Below are 23679 nucleotides of genomic sequence, written 5' to 3'. Positions count from 1 at the left end.
TTGAGAAAAGCACAAGAATCAGAATGCTACTATGATGTCATCAATGGAACCGGAATGTAACTGTAGAGATGAGAAATGAGAAAATGTCCAAAACAATGAATTTGTTCCTAAAAACATCTTTATTCCCTTCTTAAAAGTAAAATGGAATGCATAAAAATAGCTAGAAGTGATAACATAAACATAAGAACAGCAGAGGGGAAAATGAATCAGTGTATTTGCTAATGATTATATTCATAACACTGATCACAGAGACTAGACATTGTTATACATTTCAGGAAGTACAAATAGTTTAATCATAGTTGTGTCTGCAAATCAAACTGGGACACAAGAAAGCATTTAAGCATGGAAGAAAACCCCACACTGTAGTGATGATGATCTCCAATGGTGGAATTTTAACTACTGCTTCTTCCAAAGATTCGCAAAAGGTATAAAAAGATTTGGATGATGTCCAAATACAGATTGAGGGAAGCGAAGATATATTCCTCGGGACTCAGGGATAATTTCTTGTTCCCCAGAAGCAGCTGTGTGTCCACGGCCAAGAACTGCAATACAATCGGGACATTATTTCATTTATTTTCTTGTATGATATATATTTTTAAGTATTTGACATGTCAAAACACCTCCAGGGCCCAGAAAACACCTCTATTTTAATCATTTAACTTAATATTTGCATGTTCACAGTTCTCTGATATAATGGTCACAACATGCAGATAAATCAAATTATTTCATATTTTGCGCGTTTTTTTGTTTGTTTTTTTTTGTACATTTTTATGATTGAATTGTCATTAGCTAAAGAAATGGAGCACTTACACAGGTGAAGAGCAGCGCACCCAGCGACGCATAGATGAGTTCCAGAATCCTGCTGTACAGGAAGATGCACAGGATCCCAAAGAAGAACAGGACGATGAAGCACACGAACAGCACCCCGTAACAGGAAGTGAAGTCAAACTTGGTCTGTGATTGGACAGGAGATATTTATAAAAATAAGCTTTTGTAAATGACAGCACTAACACTAGAGATGACCAAAATAGAATACTATTTTCGTACATTGTTCAGTACACACGCAGGAAAGCAGACACAGGGTTATTATCGATAGCTAAAGCTAAAACCATGAAAAAAGGTACTTGAAATAAAATACACATTAACTGAAATAAAAAATTGTTTTTTTAGTTTTAAAGTAATTTTACTTTAGCTAGAATTCAAAGCAACATTTACATTTTTATTTAGTTAAACTTGAAGTACTAATAAATAAAAATGAATAAAAACTATAAAGGCATATTTTAAAAAAGAAAACAAAATGAGTAAAACTTCAGTTATGTGCTAAAATTATTAACAGAAAATATACAAATTTAATTTAATTAAAAAATATTAACAAAATCTATATTTTACAGTAATGGCCAAAAGTGATGTCTGGAGGGGAGATTTGTTTTTAATGACCCTACAAGTTTAATTAAACCATCAAAATATGAGGACAATATTTTATATATTTTAAATATGATGGAAGAGCAAAACACTAAACTTGATTAAGGTATTTATCGGACAAAATTATTTGGAAAAAATAGCAAACTACAGCTACAAGTTTATATTTTACTATGCAAACAAAAATGCATATAAAAACAAAAACATCTCAGGAAAAAGCAAACATTGACTACAATATAATCAGTTTTTCATTGGTTCTGTCCTGTTTTTGCACGTGTTCCTAGTTTCTTTGTATGGCAGTCTGGCCTAAAATGATGTCGGCACATGTTTCATTGCGTTATCAAAAATACAACGATTGACTCCCAAGCACAACTATTCAATATGCTTACAATATCTTTAATAATATTTTAATAAAGGGTGAAGATGTCAATTTTCCTAGGCCGGACATCACTTTTGGCCACTACTGTATATGTCAACGATACTAAAATAACACTGAGTAGATGTTCATGACAATCTTGCAATCATTCAATCTAAACTAAAAAATCTTGCAATCATTCAAAAAACATGGCAATCGAGAACCGTTTGTTGCACATGACCAGTTCTGGATTTCAAACCCTGATCACAGTACATGAAAGTGTCCGGTTATTGAGACGGAAAGGCGAGCGCTGACCTGTAGAGAGAAGACGATCACCGTAAAGCAAACCAGCACCGTAATGCCGACAGCCATCACCACGATTTTGGTATCGTAGAAGCTGGATATCACCCCGACCATGTAGGACATCGCCAGTGTCAGGATAGACTGAAATGCAGGAAGTCATTCAGTACAGAGCATGAAAGGAGAATTTAAAATGTTTTCCATTTAAATCTGTTTCATCAAAGATTTACCAAAGAAATGAGGTTCCAGGGATGCTTCCGGCGAAACTCTCCGCAGCAGAGGATGACGAAGTAGGGCACGAGGAAAACTATATAGCCGACCCAGTATGTCCACGTGTTCTTCATCACAAACAGTTTGACGTGAGGCTCAAAAGTGAAGAGGGCCACGAAGCCACAGGTCACTGCCAGCTGCACACTTAAAACAGCGAACACCTGAACACAAGTACACAAATAATACAACGTCAAAATTCATTGTTGGGTTTAAGCGGGTCTCATTGCACAGTTACTATAGTTACAGGGATATTTCACCGCTGGAAAGATGAATGTGTATTTAAATTGGGTCATTTATGTATTAGAAATGTGAAATTATTTTAGAAGTTGGTGCCTTCTAGACTGAGAAAAGCCAGAAAATGTATTTTTGGCTCATGTGGATGAAAGACAACAACTCCCAGAACGCACTTGTTTCGCTGCCCTACGAGGCCACTCCCAAGCCACGCCTCCCGGTTACAGAGGGCAGTATCGGAAGAAATGACACAACTAGGCTACTAGTCGACTTGAAACCGAAAAGACGGCGTTTTATCGTGAGATCCCCCTATGGGCGGGTTGAAGACATGATGCGGAACGAGCTCCTCCTACTGGCTGTAGTCTCTCACCTCTGGACAAAAAAGCCTCATTGACGCTAAATGAAGATTTTTGTGTCATCTGAGGTTTTTTCCAGACACACAATACAGAAATCTCTCGTCTCAGGGGGACATGAGGGAGGGAAGCACGGTCATTCCAAAATACTACCGGGTTTCTACTGATACAAAGCTTAATGCTAATCGGTTAAAGGAGAACTCCGGTCAATTTTAACATTGAGGTCATTTTTTGTACATTTGGAGTGCTGTCAGTACAGAGAACAACGACAAAAATCGGTGTTGCCTACACCGTGTTATCCTCTTTTTAAAATTTGCACCCTGTTGACTTCAATGGGGCAAGTTTTAAACCTGCTTTTAGCCTCTTAACATCCTTGATGTGTCATTACAAGTGCACAGGTCATGTGAGTGATTCCTTCAGAGTGAACACGGTGAATCTGACTGCAGTAGATGTGAAAGATATGAATAAAAATGATGTTATTTCAGCCAGCGCACATACCTGTATTTACATCCTGTTTTCGGTCGAAGTCCATAGTAATCGATTGTCGAGTTCACGCGCATTGGTTTAGTACCTATGATCACGCGCGTGAACTCGACAATCGATTACTATGGACTTTGAGCGAAAACAGGATGTAAATACAGGTATGTGCGCTGGCTGAATAAACATCATTTTTATTAATATCTTTCACATCTACTGCAGTCAGATTCACCGTGTTCACTCTGAAGGAATCACTCACATGACCTGTGCACTTGTAATGTATCCCTTTAACTAAAACTAAAACGTAAAAAAACATTTTCATTACTTGAATAAAAAAGAAATCTATCTATCTAGCTATCTATATATATATATATATATATATATATATATATATATATATACACACACACATATTAGTGCTGTCAAATCAATTAATCGCGATTAATCGCATCTAACATAAAAGTTTGTAAATACATATTCAAAAAATATACCCGGCGCTTGACGTAGGATGTAGGAGTAGTGTAAGCTTAGGTGAGAATAAACGCTTCTCGCGGTTCAAACAAATAGGGCTGGGCAACAAACTTAAGCTCCTCCCACAATTCTCTTTAAAAGTTCTCGTTTTAGACTTCTAACTCGTGAGCGGTGTTTTGTTTTGCTCTGTCCTCTGTGCTTCTGCATACGTCAACGCGTCTTGCGTCAGGTCAAAGGTCACTCTTCCCGTTACTGGAAGCCAGTGATTAAAGTTTATAAAGTTAAAAATATGGATATTTTTCATACAAAAACGCATGGCTTCGCTTCAGAAGGCCGTTATTATCCCTCTGGAGTCGTTTGGATTACTTTTATTATGGATGGATGAGCTTTTTTGGGCTTCAAAATCTCAGGTACCATTCACTCCCATTATAAAGCTTTGAAGAGCCAGGATTTTATATAATGTAACTCTTGTGTTCGGCTGAAAGATATGAAAGTCATATACACCTAGGACGGCATGAGGGCGAGTAAATTATGGGATAATTTTCATTTTTGGGTAAACTAACCATTTAATAATCATAACACATGAGAACATGATGCTGAATACAGTATGCTTTCCGCTGAACTTGAATCTTGTTTTGAGTGTGTTGTGACTTTTCATTGGTGCTGTCATGAAGGATTGCTCCGTATCAGTGTTTACCTTTCGAATGAACATCCTTCTGATGACTTTATTATCGAGTCCAAAGCTTTCAAACTCGTCCTTTTCATAGTCTGGAGGTGGGCCGTTTTGAACTGGATCACCCATTGCTGCTTCTTTCACAAAACAAAAAAGATAACTAACTTAGTTGAGAGTTTATTAACAAAGAGCATGTATTAAAATTCCCATATGTGAGGTTGAATCTCTTACCATACGGAAGTGGTTGTTCGTACGGTCCGGGTCCAGTACTGTACGGACCTGTGGCGTAAGGTCCTACTTGAGGATATGGTTGCTGTGGATATCCAGACCCTCCCTGTCCGTACATGGGATTCCCAAAAGCAGTTGGTGGTGCATACGGGGGTCCAGCAAATCCAGTAACAGGTACTCCAGGGTCCACTCCTTGAACACCGGCATCATAAGAAGGGGGAGGCATCATAAAGCCTGGCGGGGCAGGCTGAACCATGCTGGTGACATGTGGGGGGTTGTCAAAGCGAGTATATCCATCTTTGTTTTGTGCCATGACTGGATCTCAGAACTGTAAAATAAATAAATAAATAAATAAATAAATAAATAAATATACTGTGTGTGTGTAATGTATGTATGTACCTATCAAGCCTGACCATCAACACTCCAGTGTTCACTGAATGAAAATAATTCACAAACATACATACAGCATAACGACAAAATATATTTACTATAACAAATGTACGTTCACTTTAATGTCTTAATCATTTCTATGCCTTTCCAGGCATCAAGATCGGCAATTACTTCCCTATAACAATGTCAAAAAACAACATAAAAAAAGTGGTGTAAAACTATGAAAACAAATCTCTGGTAAGACGCCGTAACAGAGCGTTGAGAAATAATAACGCTAATATTACGATCCCAATATTCAGTATGAATATACAAATGGTTACAGTAACAAAATAACAATGTAAGAGAACAAAAGAGACAAATCTGTGTACAATTGCGTAACATGACACACTTTCGTTTTCATTTCAGTGATGAAGAGTATCTGAACTTACATAAAGCTGCAGTAGAGTTGGGTTTTCGAACTTAATTAACACACCTAATCAATTAAACTTAAAGATTCGTCGTAAAAAGTCAGTTCTCTTCAGTAAACACGAACAAACCGCGACTCTAGTGAACGCGCTTCCTTAGATAAGAGTCCAGTGCAGCGCGCCGCCTAGCGGGACACAACTGAAGCTGCATCAGTGTTTACATTGTATTTTATATTTTAATATTATGCATGGGTATATCTATTTTTTTTATCATCTAAGTGATTTTAATACAAAAAACTCTCTAGATAAAATACATAATGTTGATTTTTAAGGGTAAAGGATGTTGCACTGATAGTAATTTGACATAGCATCCAGCAGGTGTCAGTGTTAACCACATGTTGCTGCACATTCTTCTGTTTTATTGTGTATTTAGTCCTTCAGTACATGGAAAAGGCATTTGTATTGATATAATCTGTAACACAGTAGGCCTATGCAGCTTTAGGTAATTTACGTAAGAGGGTGTATCTACAGATTACTTCCTTATGTTATATGAAGGTCTTGATAAATCTGTCTTGTAAACTGTTTACCTGTTTTCACACACACACACACACACACACACACACACACACACACACACACACACATATATATATATATATATATATATATATATATATGATATAGATATAGATATATAGAGAGACTAGTTGACACTTCAGGACTGTGTTGTCGTCGTGTCCAGGCGCAGGTCCTTCATCAGATCTGGAGTGAGTGTGAGTGTTCACAATGTGAAACACATATCGTTCTCTGATGAACACCTTCAGTATCTTTCCCATATCTGTGTGAGTTACAGTGTGGAGAAACCCTAAAGAGTCTGAACACCCGGACTGTTGCTGCCCAGAGTGAAGCACGGGTGGATCAGTGATGGTTTGAGCTGCAATATCATGACAATCCTGACTGTGTTTGATGGACACGTCACTGCTGAGGACTACCGAACCATTCTGGAGGATCATGAACACCGGATGTTCAAACCGTGTATCAGCATGATAATACACACAGCAAGACTGGAGACAGAAGGGTTTGATGAAGATGAAAGGGAAGTTGAACATCATGGTCTGCACAGTCACCAGATCTGAACATTAATGAGGTGTTTTGGAGGAGCGAGTCAGAAAATGTTTTCCTCCACCATCATCACACATTCTCTCAGAAAAAAAGGTACAAAAGCTGTCACTGGGACAGTACCCTTCAAAAGGGTTCTAATATGTACAACTTAGGTACTAATATGCACACTTTTGGTACCAATATGTACCTTTGAGGGACTATGTCTAAAAGGTACGGCCACAGTGACAGCTTTTGAACCTTTTTTTCTGAGACTGTTCTGGAAGAGAAATGGCTTAAAATCCCTCTGGTCACTGTGAAGGACTTCTGTCTGTCATTTCCACTCTGGTTCCATATGAGGGCGCTCACAGGACGAGTGCAGAATGAATGGAGGTCTATGGCGCTATACCCCTCAAAATCCACTTTTCTCAGGATATAATTTTTTGTCTAGTAATTTGAATGTTGTATTTGAAAGGAGATGCAAAGAAATTACACATTGGTGTTAGATTTTTTAGAGTCACTTATTTGCTTTAAAAAGTCTTTTAAAGTGTCAATGACGTCACACACATCGTACGACCAGAGATACTGCTTTACGGCAATCCTTCAGTCACTTTGGTGCTTTCGCGCTCTGCACTTTCTTTTCTCTCGAGGCATCGACAACACAGCTGACACAGGCAAACACACAACACAGCTGACACAGGTAAATACACGTGCTAGAAGAGTTTTTGTTTTGTTGTTTTAAAAGACCATGCCGAAAATACACACACACACACACACACACACACACACGATGCCATCAAGTGGTATCTCTGGTCGCAATCAGTCCTTCACTGACCAATCAGCGTTCATTAGCAGAATGCTAGTGTGTTATGGGCAACAACAACTCAACCTGTAAGAAATTGAAAGGACATAAGTACTTGTTCATTCAACTTTCGACCTATAACCCATGTTGAACTTGCAAAACCTACAATCAAATCTGAGATTTCTCAACGGCAATCGAGTGAAAGAGACAAATTTAGCCGTCTAGCCCCATAGACTCCCATTCATTTTGCACTCATGGGCGATCGCCCCCAGTGGAACTCTGGTGGAACTACAACCAAAATTCGGGACAATAGGACTTAATAGGGAGTGGCCAGGCTCTCCGTAGACGGGCTCTGGAAGTATGCGGTTTCGAACGCAGGCGAGGCCTCGGTTTGTGTGGATACGTCATCGGTTCGGTCTGAGTGTAGCTTCCGGAAAAAGGGGGTTCGAAACTCGCGGCACCTTGTGGGTGTTGTCAGGAGTAGTAGAAGCATTTGTAGTAGTGTCAGAGAGTTAGATACCTATCATTGTCATTGTGTCATATATGTGTTAGGGCTGTATATTATTACATTATCAGGTTAGAATAGTTATAGCATATCGTTATTATTAATTATAGTAGGCCTAGCTATATTATAGTCTTGTTATATTAATTAGATAAGATTATTTGGATTGCTTTGGATTTTTGGATCTGGACTGGACTGCTTTTTGATTTGGATTGCCCTTTTGGATTTGTTTGCTTTTTGTGACCTCTTTCTTTTTCCCGGTAATGGAGCCAGCTAGAAAGAGGAAATCCTCCCCTGTCTGGGCTCAACAGAAGCATCAGTATCCTCATTTATATCAGCTGGCACTGGCATTTTTATGTTCCCCTGCATCCTCTTTTCCTTGTGAATATTCGATTATGACGTATCCTCTCGCGTGGCCTCCTGGGATAGAAAAGTATCCATCGGACGAGCACTCGAAAATCTGGGTGGAAGCTGTAGGTCATCCAGGAACTTCTCGCCTACTCTTTTATGATATGATGTTTCGAACATACTCCTTTCACGTACTGTTTTCTCCTACTATATAGTATGTAAGAAGGCATATTCGAACGCACTTTAAGTATACGTACGTCCGAATCTCACGAGAACATCACCCAGGTAATTCTCGCCTACTATTTTATGAATACTAAGGATTCGTACATACTTTTTCACTCAACTACTGCTTTTCCCCTACTATATACATGAATATCAGATGATGTCACCAACGTCTCCTCACTGACGTCACTCACTTCTAAAACTTGTCTGCCGCCATTTTGAGTACCTGATTCACGTCAGTCGCAAACATGGTGGCAAAGGAACTAGTGGTCACTAGAGAGTGACCTCTTCCTTTTTCCCGGTAATGGAGCCAGCAAGAAAGAGGAAATCCTCCCCTGTCTGGGCCTCAACAGAAGCATCAGTATCCTCATTTATACCAGCTGGCACTGGCATTTTTATGTTCCCCTGCATCCTCTGTTCCTTGTGAAAGGATTTTTTCCAAGGCTGGAGAGTTTTTGTCCGAGAAGAGGAATCGTCTAAACCCCAACACACTTGAAATAATTCTGTTTCTCAATAAAAATCTATTGTAATCCTTCCTTCCAGACTATTCTGTTGCAGTTTACTTTATTACACTCCCTCCAACATAAGTACTGCACTCAACACAGTGTCACTTTTGTTGTTCAAATTGTCACTATCCAAACAATTTCTGACTAATTAATTAACTGTGTGTGTGACAGTTGTCTCATCACAAGTAAATTCAGACAGAGAAAGATACATATTTTATATTATACACAGGTATTGGACAAATGTCTCCTCAGGTCTTTTTATTATTGCGGGGGTGGGGGGGGGGGACACTGGTTCAGAATGAATTAATTTGTCTGCTATTTCTTTGCACAGTAGCAAGGTGTCACTAGTGAGCAATGCTGAATGAAGCTTCAAGTAATGAACCTTTGGCTGAAGCAATGGGCTGTGAGGTCTCAGTGGTTCAGGAAGCATCATTTTGCCATCACTAATAAATGGCACAAAGTTTTATTATTTATTATTATTATTATTATTATTATTTGAGCTCAAAAGTCATCTAGTTCCCCTTTGTCAGCTCACTATGACGTGAGTCAGAAGTGATTCTGACGAATGGGGATCGCTTGCAAGAGCCTATCTACTTCGAGTGAAACTAACGAGCCAATACCCATTGGTATGCGATAAGAGCTAACACGATCTGTCTGCGTCTTTTTCAAGATGTCATTCAGATCGTGTGTTTCTGGATGCGGCCAGTGTTTGACATGACCATCGCAGCGTTACAGTGGAGACTCCGTTACCTCGAAAGGGGTGGAGCCCCTTCGCTTATTCCCCGATCTAGCGCTGCTTCTGCTGAGCAGAACTTTAACTTCGGTTAATAGCCTTGGTGACCTGAGGATCACAGTGAGAGGTAACCCGCCGAGCCAGTCTCCTCGGGTCCCTCACTCCTCTGTAACGCCACCCGCAGAGCCCCCAAGAGAGCGGTCCCAGTCGTTTCTTTTGGAGCTCCACCAGATGATCAAATGTCGATCGCTGCATCGGAGGGTGAGCTAATGTCCTCTGGGGATGAAGACTTGGCTGCGCTGCCTCCCTCGGGTGTACCAGCGTTGTCCGAATCAGACCCAGAGCTCATGGCTATGCTTTCCCGGGCCTCAGCTGGTTCTTAGCGCCCCGCCCCAGTGCCCTTCTTTCCGGAAGTGCATGAAGAGGTTACCAGAGCATGGACGGCACCTTTTTCTGCCCAAAACCGTTCTGGTGCCTCTTCCCCCCTCACTACCCTCGACGGCGGAGCGGCGAAGGGTTACGTGGGGATCCCCCCCGGTGGAGCAGTCTGTGGTGATGCAGCTGTGTCCCAAGACCGCTACCTCCTGGCGGGGAAATCCATGCCTCCCCTCCCGGGTGTGTAAATTCTCGTCCACTCTCGCGGACAAGGCTTACTCAGCATGTGGAGAAGCTGCCTCCGCCCTGCATGCCATGGCGCTCCTGCAGGTCTACCAGGCCAAGGCGCTAAAGGAATTGCACGAGGGTAGTTCCGACCCAGGGGTTATGCAGGAACTGCGTACAGCGATGGACCTCGACCACCGGGCGTCACTGCACTCTCCATGGGTTGGGCAATGTCTACGTTAGTGGTCCAGGATCAACACCTGTGGCTGAACCTGGCAGACATGCGTGAGCCTGACAAAGTGCGGTTCCTCAACGCCTCTGCCAGGCCGGCCTCTTCGGCGATGCTGTGGAAAACTTTGCCCAGCAGTTTTCCGCAGCACAGAAGCAGACGGAGACGATTAAGCACATCCTGCCCCGACGACCAGCTGCTGCCTTCACCCAGTCGGCGGCGGCGCCTCCGTCTGCTCATCGCTGAGGGCGCCCCTCTGCGGCCGCCTTCGCCCCTGCTCAGCCTAAGCAGCAGCAGCCTCCACCCGGGCAGCAGTTGGCCGGTCGCAAGAGGAGAGCCCAGCCCGTCCAGGCCCCGCTAAATGCGGCGGCAAGCGGCCCTGAGACGGGCGACCCAGTGATGGAAGTTGCTCTTCGGGAGATAGTGTCCACACCTCTCCCTCCCCCGGAGGAGGACAGGGTGGAGAATCTTTTGTTTCGTTTTGTTTGTTTCGCGGTACCCACATTTTCAATAAAAGAGCAATTTCTTCCATCTCTGGGTCACAAGAGGGTGCGGATTTCAGTGAGCAACACTCCCATGCCTTGCCACTCCTATCTCCCTCTTCCATCGCCAGCGGGCAGCAACGTGCGGCTCGGGGAAGCCACCAAGCCTTCCCATGCACCCACTGCCCCACCCTGGAAACAGGTAAGAGTGCCACAACACACTCAGACTCCGCTTCGGGCCACCTCAGTGCCTCCTGAGCCGAGTCCCTGTGTTCCACCTCGCTGCCCCACCCCGGGTACGTGTCCCGTTGGTCCTGCTTGCACGGTGTCTGGGAGCCTGGCTAGCACTTCCCAGCCCGTCTCGCTGGCTCATCCGTACCATCAGACTCAATTATGCAATTCAGTTCGCCCGGCGCCCTCCCAAGTTCAGGGGCATCCACTTCACCTCTGTGCGGAGTTGCAATGCCCCTGTCTTGTGGGCAGAGATCGATGTCCTTCTGGCGAAGGACGTGATCGAGCCGGTTCCTCCAGCCGATATGAAGACAGGGCTCTACAGCCCTTACTTCATTGTACCCAAGAAAGGTGGTGGGTTATGGCCAATCTTGGACCTGCGAACCTTGAATCGGGCCCTGCACAAGCTCCCGTTCAAGATGCTCACACAGAAATTTGGTTTGCAGCGATCGACCTGAAGGACAGAAATAAATGTTTTAATGCATATTTTATTGGTAACACTTAAAATAAGGTTTCATTAGTTAACTACATTAGTTCTACAGCATTTATTAATCTTAGTTAATGTTAATCCTTTCAACACTTACTAGTACTTTTTTTAAGATCAAAAGTTGTAAGCAAGTCAAAAGTAAGTTTTTAAATTGTTAGTTAATACATTAACAAATGAGACCTTATTGTAAAGTGTTACAATGATTTGATTTCAGTTGAAGTAACGGACATGTTTTTGAATAGTAACCCTGGTGGGAAATGAAGGTTGCACACCTCTGAGCGTGTGGTGTGTGACGGAGCAGCTGGGCAGCTCCTCATGATTGACAGCTGACAGTGTGTGCAGAAGATTGACGGGTGAGGATGTCTTCTGGGCTCTTTTCAAAAGCTCATCACTGAATCTGCTCTCATCCACTGTGGCGTTCCACTCAAGATTCAATCTCCTGCCTGAATTACAGCAAACACTTTATATACAGCACTAAAAGAGACTTTGATAAGTCACAATAAAATTCAGTCTTTACAGTAAAAATAGCGAATGAATGAACTCAAAGTCTGGACTGGGTGTAGGAGAGATTAAAAATATGTGAATTTATAAAGGAGGCTTCATGATATGCACTATATATTTACAGTGTGGCTTCATGATCTATTCAAGTATTCATGCAGTTTTATTCATATTTTGAATCAGCTTTGATTTTTATATTTTTAGTTTTCATGTTATTTTAGTTTTTATTTATTTACAGTTTATAATTTTAGTGCTTCGACTTATTTCAGTTTATTGCCTAGGCAACAATTTGGTTTTTCCAACTAATATTTATATCTTAATTTATTTCAATGAACAGAAATGATTTTAATTGTTTGTTTTATGTAATGATAATAATCCTAATCTGCACTATATCAGCTCTGGCTGCACAACCAAACAAAGTTATCTTACATTTCTTCATCAATATTAAATACTATGGCTCCTTTACTACCGGTATGACTGATCAGACCATGGTCTTTGGTGTTTTATGCCCCCAACAGCACCTTCCAGGCAGCGAGGGGATGGGTAGGTTTAAGGTTGAGGGTAGGGTTAGCTGCCTCTAAGGAGCCATTGGGGGCTTAAAACACCATCGAGCGAAGACCATCGGGTGATGTAAATCTGTTCTGCTCAGCATTTCCTTCACTATCCAAACGATCCATGTCATGACACAGTTCCTCAACGTCCATCCGCAATGAACCGTTTTTTGCCTCATCCATTTTACTCTCCACTAGATCAAACACAAATGATTTTACTTCTGTCTTTGAGAAAAGCACAAGAATCAGAATGCTACTATGATGTAATCAATGGAACCGGAATGTAACTGTAGAGATGAGAAATGAGAAAATGTCCAAAACAATGAATTTGTTCCTAAAAACGTCTTTATTCCCTTCTTAAAAGTAAAATGGAATGCATAAAAATAGCTAGAAGTGATAACATAAACATAAGAACAGCAGAGGGGAAAATGAATCAGTGTATTTGCTAATGATTATATTCATAACACTGATCACAGAGACTAGACATTGTTATACATTTCAGGAAGTACAAATAGTATTATCATAGTTGTGTCTGCATATCAAACTGGGACACAAGAAAGCATTTAAGCATGGAAGAAAACCCCACACTGTAGTGATGATGATCTCCAATGGTGGAATTTTAACTACTGCTTCTTCCAAAGATTCGCAGAATGTATACAAAGATTTGGACGATGTCCAAATACAGATTGAGGGAAGCGAAGATATATTCCTCGGGACTCAGGGATAATTTCTTGTTCCCCAGAAGCAGCTGTGTGTCCACGGCCAAGAACTGCAATACAATCGGGACATTATTTCATTTATTTTCTTGTATGATACGAGTCGAAATGAAGCATGTTATCTACAGCAGGGATTCCCAAACTCTTTGGACCCTGAGATTTAATATTTAGTTATACAGTAGTTTAATTTGGTTAGTATTTGACATGTCAAAACACCTCCAGGGCCCAGAAAACACCTCTATTTTAATAATTTAACTTAATATTTGCATGTTCATAGTTTTCTGATATAATAGTCACGACATGCAGGAAAACAAATCAAATTATTTCATGTTTTTCGTGTTTTATTTTAATTGTACATTTTTATGACTGAATTTATCATTATTAGTTAAATAAATGGAGCACTTACACAGGTGAAGATCAGCGCACCCAGCGACGCATAGATGAGTTCCAGAATCCTGCTGTACAGGAAGATGCACAGGATCCCAAAGAAGAACAGGACGATGAAGCACACGAACAGCACCCCGTAACAGGAAGTGAAGTCAAACTTGGTCTGTGATTGGACAGGAGATATTTATGAAAATCAGCTTTTGTAAATGACAGCACTAACACTAGAGATGACCAAAATAGAATACTATTTTCAAAAACTATATTTTACAGTAGTGGCCAAAAGTGATGTCTGGAGGGGAGATTAATAACCCTACAATTCTGATTAAACCATCAAAATATGAGGACAATATTTTATATATTTAAAATATTTTAAATATGAGGGAAGAGCAAAACACTAAACTTGATTAAGGTATTAATCGGACAAAATAATTTGAAAAATATGAAAGTGTCCGGTTATTGAGACGGAAAGGCGAGCGCTGACCTGTAGAGAGAAGACGATCACCATAAAGCAAACCAGCACCGTAATGCCGACAGCCATCACCACGATTTTGGTATCGTAGAAGCTGGATATCACCCCGACCATGTAGGACATCGCCAGTGTCAGGATAGACTGAAATGCAGGAAGTCATTCAGTACAGAGCATGAAAGGAGAATTTAAAATGTTTTCCAGTTGAATCTGTTACATCAAAGATTTACCAAAGAAATGAGGTTCCAGGGATGCTTCCGGCGAATCTCTCCGCAGCAGAGGATGACGAAGTAGGGCACGAGGAAAACTATATAGCCGACCAAGTACGTCCACGTGTTCTTCGTCACAAAGAGTTTGACGTGAGGCTCAAAAGTGAAGAGGGCCACGAAGCCACAGGTCACTGCCAGCTGCACACTTAAAACAGCGAACACCTGAACACAAGTACACAAATAATACAACGTCAAAATTCATTGTTGGGTTTAAGCGGGTCTCATTGCACAGTTACTATAGTTACAGGGATATTTCACCGCTGGAAAGATGAATGTGTATTTAAATTGGGTCATTTATGTATTAGAAATGTGAAATTATTTTAGAAGTTGGTGCCTTCTAGACTGAGAAAAGCCAGAAAATGTATTTTTGGCTCATGTGGATGAAAGACAACAACTCCCAGAATGCACTTGTTTCACTGCCCTACGAGGCCACTCCCAAGCCACGCCTACCGGTTACAGAGGGCAGTATCGGAAGAAATGACACAACTAGGCTACTAGTTGACTCGAATCTGAAAAGACGGCGTTTTATCGTGAGATCCCCCTATGGGCGGGTTGAAAACATGCGGAACGAGCTCCTCCTACTGGCTGTAGTCTCTCGCCTCTGGCCAAAAAAACCTCCGATGACGCTAAATGAAGATTTTTGTGTCATCTGAGTTTTTTTTTCCAGACACACAATACAGAAATCTCTCGTCTCAGGGGGACATGAGGGAGGGAAGCACGGTCATTCCAAAATACTACCGGATTTCTACTGATACAAAGCTTAATATTAATCGGTGAAGTATCCCTTTAACTAAAACGTAAAAAAAACTTTTCATTACTTGAATAAAAAAGAATATATATATATATAAATACACATATTAATCGCATCTAACATAAAAGTTTGTAAATATATATTTAATAAATATATCCAGTGCATAATTTAGGATGTAGGAGTAGCGTAAAGCTTAGGTGAGAGTAAACGCTTCTCGCGGTTCAAACAAATAGGGCTGGGCAACAAACTTAAGCTCCTCCCACATTTATCTTTAAAAGTTCTTGTTTTAGACTTCTAACTTGTGAGCGGTGTTTTGTTTTGCTCTGTCCTCTGCGCTTCTGCATTCGTCAATGCGTCTTGGGTTAGGTCAGAGGTCACTCTTCCCGTTACCGGAAGCCAGTGATTACAGTTCATAAAGTTATAAATATGGATATTATTCTTACAAAAACGCATGGCTTCGCTTCAGAAGGCCGTTATTATCCCCCTGGAGTCGTATGGATTACTTTTATTATGGATGGATGAGCTTTTTTGGGCTTCAAAATCTCAGGTACCATTCACTCCCATTAAAAAGCTTGGAAGAGTCAGGATATTATTTAATATAACTCTGATTGTGTTTGGCTGAAAGATGAAAGTCATATACACCTAGGATGGCATGAGGGCGAGTAAATTATGGGATCATTTTTGGGTAAACTAACCCTTAACTTAATAATCATAACGTCTCGGTTACCAATGTAACCCTCGTCCCCTGAAGGAGGGAACGGAGACTTAGTCGATCGTACCGACTGATGGGATCATGCCAGAGAGCCAGATGTCTTTGATATAGTATACAAATCAAGCCAAATGAGCTTTGGCAGGTGCGCAATCCATGCCCCACCCTGTATAACAGGGAAGTGGATGCACCCACCATTCATTTTTTTTCGTTGAGGAGCCGAGCGGAACCCGGTCAGCGGTGGTCCAGTAATAGTAGCAAGGGGACTAAGTCTCCGTTCCCTCCTTCAGGGAACGAGGGTTACATTGGTAACCGAGACGTTCCCTTTCAGTCGGGTAACGTTCGCTTAGTCGATCGGCCCAAAGGGGGGAGGGGGGGGGGGTACGTAGCAAGCCGACATGAGCGTGCTTGACTCAAGGGTGCCCTCTATTTGAAGAGAGCACCTGAGAAGCTACTGGCTCAACACGTAAGCTATAAAACCTAGCAAACGTATTAGGTGTCGCCCAACAAACATCATGCTCTACAAACATGCTCTACAAACATCTGCCAGCGAGGCACCCTGCGCCAGCGCCCAGGAAGCAGCAACACTCCGGGTGGAGTGGGCATTCAACCCTGGGGGACAAGGTACACCTTGGGTATCGTACGCCAAGATGATGGCATCCACTATCCAGTGGGCCAGCCTTTGCTTAGAGACTGCCTTCCCTTTCTGCAGGCCTCCGAAACAGATGAAGAGCTGATCTGAGGTTCTAAAGCTTTGCGTTCTGTCCAGATAAGTCCGTAAGGTGCAAAGCTAGGGTTGAGTCTGCCTCCTCCAGGGGCAGCGCTTGCAAGTTCACCACTTGATCTCGAAAGGGAGTAGTGGGAACTTTCGGAACATATCTGGGCCGAGGTCTCAGTGTCACCTGAGAGTCAACTGGCCCGAATTCCAGGCACGATTCGTCTACCGAGAAAGCGTGCAGGTCCCCTACCCTCTTGATAGAAGCCAGTGCAAGCAAGAGAACTGTCTTGAGGGACAGAATTTTTAACTCCACTGTCCGCAGGGGCTCAAAGGGAGGTCTCTGAAGTGCTGTTAACACCAGAGATAGGTCCCAAGAGGGTATGGAAGAGATGCGAGGAGGGTTCAACCTCCTTGCTCCCTTAAGGAACCTGACGATCAGATCGTGCTTCCCCAGGGATTTCTCACCAACTGCATCGTGATGTGCAGCAATATAGGCAACATATAGTTTGAGGGAGGAGGGAGACAGCCCTCACTCCAACCCCTCTTGCAGGAAAGAAAGCACCGATCCGACCGAACAAACTCGGGGGGTTTCTCCGTGAGAACACCAATCGACGAACAGGTTCCACCTCGATGTATAAGCCAGTCTCGTGGAGGGGGCTCTAGCAGAGGTGATAGTGTCTACGACAGCTTGTGGTAGACCCCTCAGAACCGCCACTTCCCGTCCAGGGACCAGACCTGGAGTCTCCACAGGTCTGGACGTGGGTGCCAAATGGTGCCCTGCCCATGAGAGAGAAGGTCCTCCCTCAGGGGGATGGGCCAGGGATGGGCTGAAGAGAGGAGTATGAGTTCGGAGAACCAGGTCCGGTTGGGCCAATAAGGGGCAAACCAACAAGACCTGCTCCTCTTCCTCCCTGACTCTGCACAGTAACTGTGGAATTAGGCTCACAGGAAGCCCATACTTGCGTAGACCCATCGGCCAGCTGTGTGCCAGTGCATCCACACCGAGAGAGTCCTTGGTTAGTGAATAAATCAACTGGTAGTGGGTCGTTTCTGAAGAGGCAAACAAGTCTACCTGTGCGGCCCCGAAACGATCCCAGATCAGCTGAAACGACTGGGGGTGGAGTCGCCATTCCGTAGGCTTTAGTGCCAGAACTGACCGCTCCACCGGAGGGATCGGCGTATAAACACTCGTCGCGCCGCACTCAAGGGTAGCGAGGGGGGAGGAGCCATCCTGGTCACTTAAGGCAGTAAAGGGTGCCTTCCATGACCTGGTTAACTCCCCATGCATCTCGGGAAAGAAAGGTACTGGAGCGGTGGGCAGAGCCCGACCCGCTCCAAGAAACCAATCATCCAGCCGAGACTGAACGGGCCCGGGAGGAGGATTCCACTCAAGCCCGACAGCCTCGGCGGCCCGTTTCAGCATAGCTGACGACTGTGGATCTGACTCAGGCCATGCTGTACAACCCAGGGGGGACAGCACGGGGGTATCGTCCCCGACAGTATACAGCTCGCCCTCAAATATAGTGGTCGGCATCCTATCCCCCTGGTGAATTTCCAATGGAACGTCTAATTCACCCATTACAGATGAATCAGTGCGCTCAACACTAGAATCCAAAGGTATCGATGTGAAGGAGTTGTGATGAGTCCACGGGGAATAATCTCCGGGCGGAGCCTCAAACACAACTCTGCGATCACCTGACTCACACCACCCGCAGAGAGTGGCGCAAAATCAGGGACTCTACATTCGTGAGCGAATGAGAGTCTATATCTGAACACCGAGATAGGCATATTTTCACACAGAAAACATGCACCATCCACAAAAGCTGCCTCAGCCTGTTGTACGCCCAAACACACGACACAGAAATTGTGACCATCACAGAGGGCTAGGGAACGACCACATCCAGCAGCGCACAGGTGGAAAGACATCCTTCTTCCGGAGAAGAAAGATGAAAAACTCACCCGTGTTTACTTCCTTGGAATAACGCCCTTCACCAGTGCTGGAGCACACAGGGATGTCCGCGGCACTCACTTTCCTCGCCCTTAAACCAACCGTCAGCCAACAAACACAAAGGTTGCTGTGAGAACAGCAGTTAAGAGATTCAGAAGCTCGCGATCACCGCTGCCACACGCTGTAACGTCAGCACTGGGAGAGCTTCCAATAGAAGTGCCGACACACACAGGCTTGTTATTAAAGTACACTTTCAGAGATATCGACATAACAACCGATCGGCTCCGAAGCGAAAAGAATGAATGGTGGGTGCATCCACTTCCCGGTTATACCCGCGCTGCAGTGTGGGGCATGGATTGCGCACCTGCCAAAGCTCATTTGGCTTGATTTGTATACTATATCGAAGACATCTGGCTCCCTGGCGTGATCCCATCAGTCGGTGCGATCGACTAAGTCGAACGTTACCCGACTGAAAGGGAACACATGAGAACATGATACTGTATACAGTATGCTTTCCGTTGAACTTGAATCTTGTTTTGAGTGCGTTGAATCTTTTTATTGGTGCTGTCATGAAGGATTGCTCCGTATCAGTGTTTACCTTTCGAATGAACATCCTTCTGATGACTTTATTATCGAGTCCAAAGCCTCCGAACTGGTCCTTTTCATAGTCTGGAGGTGGGCCGCTTTTCACTGGATTACCCATTGCCACTTATTTCACAAAACAAAAAGGATAACTAGCTTAGTTGAGAGTTTATTAACAAAGAGCATGTATTAAAATTCCCATATGTGAGGTTGAATCTCTTACCATACGGAAGTGGTTGTTTGTACGGACCTTTGGCGTAAGGTCCTACTTGAGGATACGGTTGCTGTGGATATCCAGACCCTCTCTGTCCGTACATGGGATTCCCAAAAGCAGTTGGTGGTGCATACGGGGGTCCAGCACATCCAGTAACAGGTACTCCAGGATTCACTCCTTGAACAGCGGCCTCATAAGAAGGGGGAGGCATCATAAAGCCTGGCGGGGCAGGCTGAACCATGCTGGTGACATGTGGGGGGTTGTCAAAGCGAGTGTATCCATTTTTGTTTTGTGCCATGACTGGATCTCAGAACTGTAAAATAAATAAATAAATAAATAAATATATATATATATACAGTATATATAAACAAACAAAATACAATACAAATAAAATACATATATAATTTATATAAAAATAATGTTAATTTTTCAATTTTCCCAGCCTGACCATCAGCACTCCAGTGTTCACTGAATGAACATCTTGCAGTAGCTAGAAAATAATTCACAAACATACATACAGCATAACGACTAAATACATTTACTATAACAAATGTACATTCACTTTTAATGTCTTAATCATTTCTATGCCTTTCCAGGCCTCAAGATCGGCATTTACTTCCCTTATAACAACGACAAAAAATAACGACAAAAAATAACATCAAAAAAAGTGGTGTAAAACTATGAAAAAAAAATCTCTGGTAAGACGCCGTAACAGAGCGTTGAGAAATAATAACGCTAATATTATGATGGGATCCCAATATTCAATATGAATATACAAATGGTTACAGTAACAAAATAACAATGTAAGAGAACAAAAGAGACAAATCAGAGTAAAATTGCGAAATATAATTACACACTTTAGGTTTTCGAACTTAATCAACACACCTATCAATTAAACTAATTAAAAAATATTAACAAAAACTATATTTTACAGTAATGGCCAAATGATGTCTGGAGGGGAGATTTGTTTTTAATGACCCTACAAGTTTGATTAAACCATCAAAATAAGAGGACAATATTTTAAATATGAGGGAAGAGCAAAAAACTAAACTTGATTAAGGTATTAATCGGACAAAATTATTTGACAAAATAGCAAACTACAGCTACAGGTTTATATTTTACTATGCAAACAAAAATGCATATTAAAAAAAAAAAAACATCTCAGGAAAAAGCAAACATTGACTACAATATAATTTATTAATATTTAATTGGTTCTGTCCTGTTTTTGCACGTGTTCCTAGTTTCTTTGTATGGCAGTCTGACCTAAAATGATGTCGGCACAATTTGGCATGTTTCATTGCGTTATCACAGATACAATGATTGACTCCCAAGCACAACTATTCAATATACTTACAATATCTTTAATAATATTTTAATAAAGGGTGAAGATGTCAATTTTCCTAGGCCGGACATCACTTTTGGCCACTACTGTATATGTCAACGATACTAAAATAACACTGAGTAGATGTTCATGACAATTTTTTGTTTCCAGTATTTTTAAAAATCTTAATTATTCAAAAAACATGCCAATCGAGAACCGTTTGTTGCACACGAACAGTTCTGGATTTCGGCACTTTAGTCCAGTCATTTTAAGCCAAAATGGGGGTCAACCTTGAACAAATTGCAAAAGGCTGGTTTAAAGGACTTCTTCCTGCCTCTATATACTCTATATAGCCTACAAACAACTATATTGCGAAAGAACGATTAACAAAACAACGATTGCGAAAGCGTGCACGGATTATGAATTTGTTCACTGTTACCATTGTTCACCACTGTTACCACTGTTGGATGGTAACTGTACCACTGTTACCATCCAAATATTGTTATGTCATCAATCAGCATAGTCTACTGTTGTGTAACTTCACCTATTGGAACAGTATTTCACAATTTTCCACAGGAACTGAATATTACAAACAACTATTGCGAAAGAACGATTTACAAAACAACGATTGCGAAAGCGTGCACGAATTATGAATTTGTTCACTGTTACCATTGTAGGTTTTTTTTTCTGTATAGTTCTATTTTGTTAATAATTTTTGCATTCTATTTTGGTTTTCTCGTGTGTCCCTATTTTTGTTGTGTCCCTTTTGAGCCACGGGGCGAAACGGGTGTGGATTGAAAAACCAAAGCAACTGTACGGTTTACAAATCTGAGCACAGCTGAGACTTTTTCTCTAGTAGCCTACTTTTGGCGTAGGATATTTATTTCCGTCAAGGCCAGGCTGCGTGCGATGTCAAATGTATTCCCTGAGTGATGCGCTTTCTGCTTTTAAAGTTTTATAAAATAAGTAGCCTAAGATATGGCTTGAATCATGGTTTAAAAGCATTAGCAAGAATAAAAGCGCATCATATAATGTAACGCCATGCAGCCAAAGGATGACAGAAAAAAACGGATGCTGCGTTAATTGCGTTAAATATTTACGTATCTGAGACTTTTCCCATTTCTACCAGTAACGCTTATTCAACTTCCCGCGTCTACTACCTGCGCAGATATCGACGGCACAACTGGGTTGTAGGTTGCCAGGTTGAGCTCACAAATGGGTTGAAATTTGTATGATGTGTTGATTGCGCGAGTATAGCCTACGAGTAGGATGGGTTTCATACAAGATCTGGCAACTGGACAACTTTGGAATAATATATTGATGTGATTATTCATATAACGACGTTTGGGCCATACGAATAACTGGAGTTTCACGGGAGAAATAACAAAACGGGAGGGTTGAGGGGAGGGGGGAGGGGGGAGGGGGCGGGAGATGGGTGTGAAATACGGGAAACTCCCGTAAAACGGGGGTGTTGACAGGTATGCATTCAACAAGACATTTTCACCTGGCTATACCAATGTTTAGACATGTTGCTAACGTAATTAGATTATGCACCGTTTGTCCATGTTTTGTTTGTCTTGATGTAAGTAATCAACTCAGTAATTTTCATGGTGATATCTAAAGGTTAAAATTTTTACCCTATTCACGTAAGAAAAATAATGAATAGGCTATTGGGTCTTTTTCGAAACGTTACGCTAATGAGATTCTTCGGGGCTTTTTTTTTCCTTACTCAGGACATATTGAGGATACAAAATTAGTTGAGTTTGCTTATGTTGCAATTTGTTCAACCTTTTTTCATAAAATGACTAGACTGTTACTCACTTCCCTAACGTCTACGGCATATCTATGAAAAAAATCTCTGGTAAGACGCCGTAACAGAGCGTTGAGAAATAATAACGCTAATTACGATCCCAATATTCTATATATATATATATATATATATATATATATATATATATATATATATATATATATATATATAAACAAAATACAATAGGCCTACAAATAATAAAATACATATATAATTTATATAAAAATAATGTTGATTTTTTAATTTTCCCAGCCTGACCATCAGCACTCCAGTGTTCACTGAATGAAAATCTTGCAGTAGCCCATCTAGAAAATAATTCACAAACATAGGCTACATACAGCATAACGACTAAATACATTTACTATAACAAATGTACATTCACTTTTAATGTCTTAATCATTTCTATGCCTTTCCAGGCCTCAAGATCGGCATTTACTTCTCTTATAACAACGTCAAAAAACAACGTCAAAAAAAGTGGTGTAAAACTATGAAAAAAAATCTCTGGTAAGACGCCGTAACAGAGCGTTGAGAAATAATAACGCTAATATTAGGATGGGATCCCAATATTCAATATGAATATACAAATGGTTACAGAAACAAAATAACAATGTAAGAGAACAAAAGAGACACATCTGTGTAAAATTGCGCAACATGACAAACTTTTTTCACTTCAGTGATGAAGAGTATCTGAACTTACATGAAGCTGCGCGATGTAGAGTAGAGTTGGGTTTTCGAACTTAATTAACACACCTAATCAATTAAACTTGAAGATTCGTCGTAAAAAAAAAAAAAATCAGTTCTCTTCAGTAAACACGAACAAAGCACGACTCTCGTGAACGCGCTTCCCGTTAGTAGTGCTGCCAGATTGGGACGGTCATTTCCAGCCCAAAACCCGCCCACTTCAAGAAAAAACCGCCCAAAATTTTAC

At 41.7% G+C, this 23679-nt stretch overlaps 2 protein-coding genes across 7 annotated transcripts; both read right to left on the bottom strand.

Moving 5' to 3' along the window:
• Nucleotides 1-100: 100 nt before the first annotated feature.
• Nucleotides 101-23500, bottom strand: LOC307172981 (protein lifeguard 1-like). 4 transcript variants are annotated; one of them, XM_079895758.1, is made up of 7 exons: nucleotides 23449-23500; nucleotides 4781-5105; nucleotides 4574-4686; nucleotides 2305-2505; nucleotides 2090-2218; nucleotides 811-954; nucleotides 101-542 (listed from the first exon to the last, which is right to left on the bottom strand). In XM_079895758.1, exons 2-7 carry the CDS (start codon nucleotides 5088-5090, stop codon nucleotides 393-395), a joined length of 1047 nt encoding a protein of 348 aa, XP_079751884.1. In that variant the 5' UTR covers nucleotides 5091-5105; nucleotides 23449-23500; the 3' UTR covers nucleotides 101-392. The 4 variants fall into 4 exon arrangements, with proteins under 4 accessions (XP_079751884.1, XP_079751885.1, XP_079751886.1 ...); XM_079895759.1 differs by lacking the exon at nucleotides 23449-23500 and adding an exon at nucleotides 5596-5766; XM_079895760.1 differs by lacking the exon at nucleotides 23449-23500 and adding an exon at nucleotides 5177-5758.
• LOC307172982 (protein lifeguard 1-like) lies at nucleotides 13188-23589 on the bottom strand. 3 transcript variants are annotated; one of them, XM_079895762.1, is made up of 7 exons: nucleotides 23449-23589; nucleotides 19630-19933; nucleotides 19423-19532; nucleotides 14660-14860; nucleotides 14445-14573; nucleotides 13983-14126; nucleotides 13188-13629 (listed from the first exon to the last, which is right to left on the bottom strand). In XM_079895762.1, the coding sequence occupies exons 2-7, from the start codon at nucleotides 19916-19918 to the stop codon at nucleotides 13480-13482; spliced, it is 1023 nt and encodes a 340-aa protein (XP_079751888.1). In that variant the 5' UTR covers nucleotides 19919-19933; nucleotides 23449-23589; the 3' UTR covers nucleotides 13188-13479. The 3 variants fall into 3 exon arrangements, with proteins under 3 accessions (XP_079751888.1, XP_079751889.1, XP_079751890.1); XM_079895763.1 differs by lacking the exon at nucleotides 23449-23589 and adding an exon at nucleotides 23010-23056; XM_079895764.1 differs by lacking the exon at nucleotides 23449-23589 and adding an exon at nucleotides 20069-20112.
• Nucleotides 23590-23679: the final 90 nt, after the last annotated feature.

Source organism: Squalius cephalus, assembly GCF_949319135.1.
Source record: "Squalius cephalus genome assembly, chromosome: 15".
Taxonomy (NCBI): Eukaryota; Metazoa; Chordata; class Actinopteri; order Cypriniformes; family Leuciscidae; genus Squalius; species Squalius cephalus.
The sequence above is the reverse complement of the archived record's forward strand: the minus strand, read 5'-3'. Positions and strand labels throughout refer to the sequence as shown.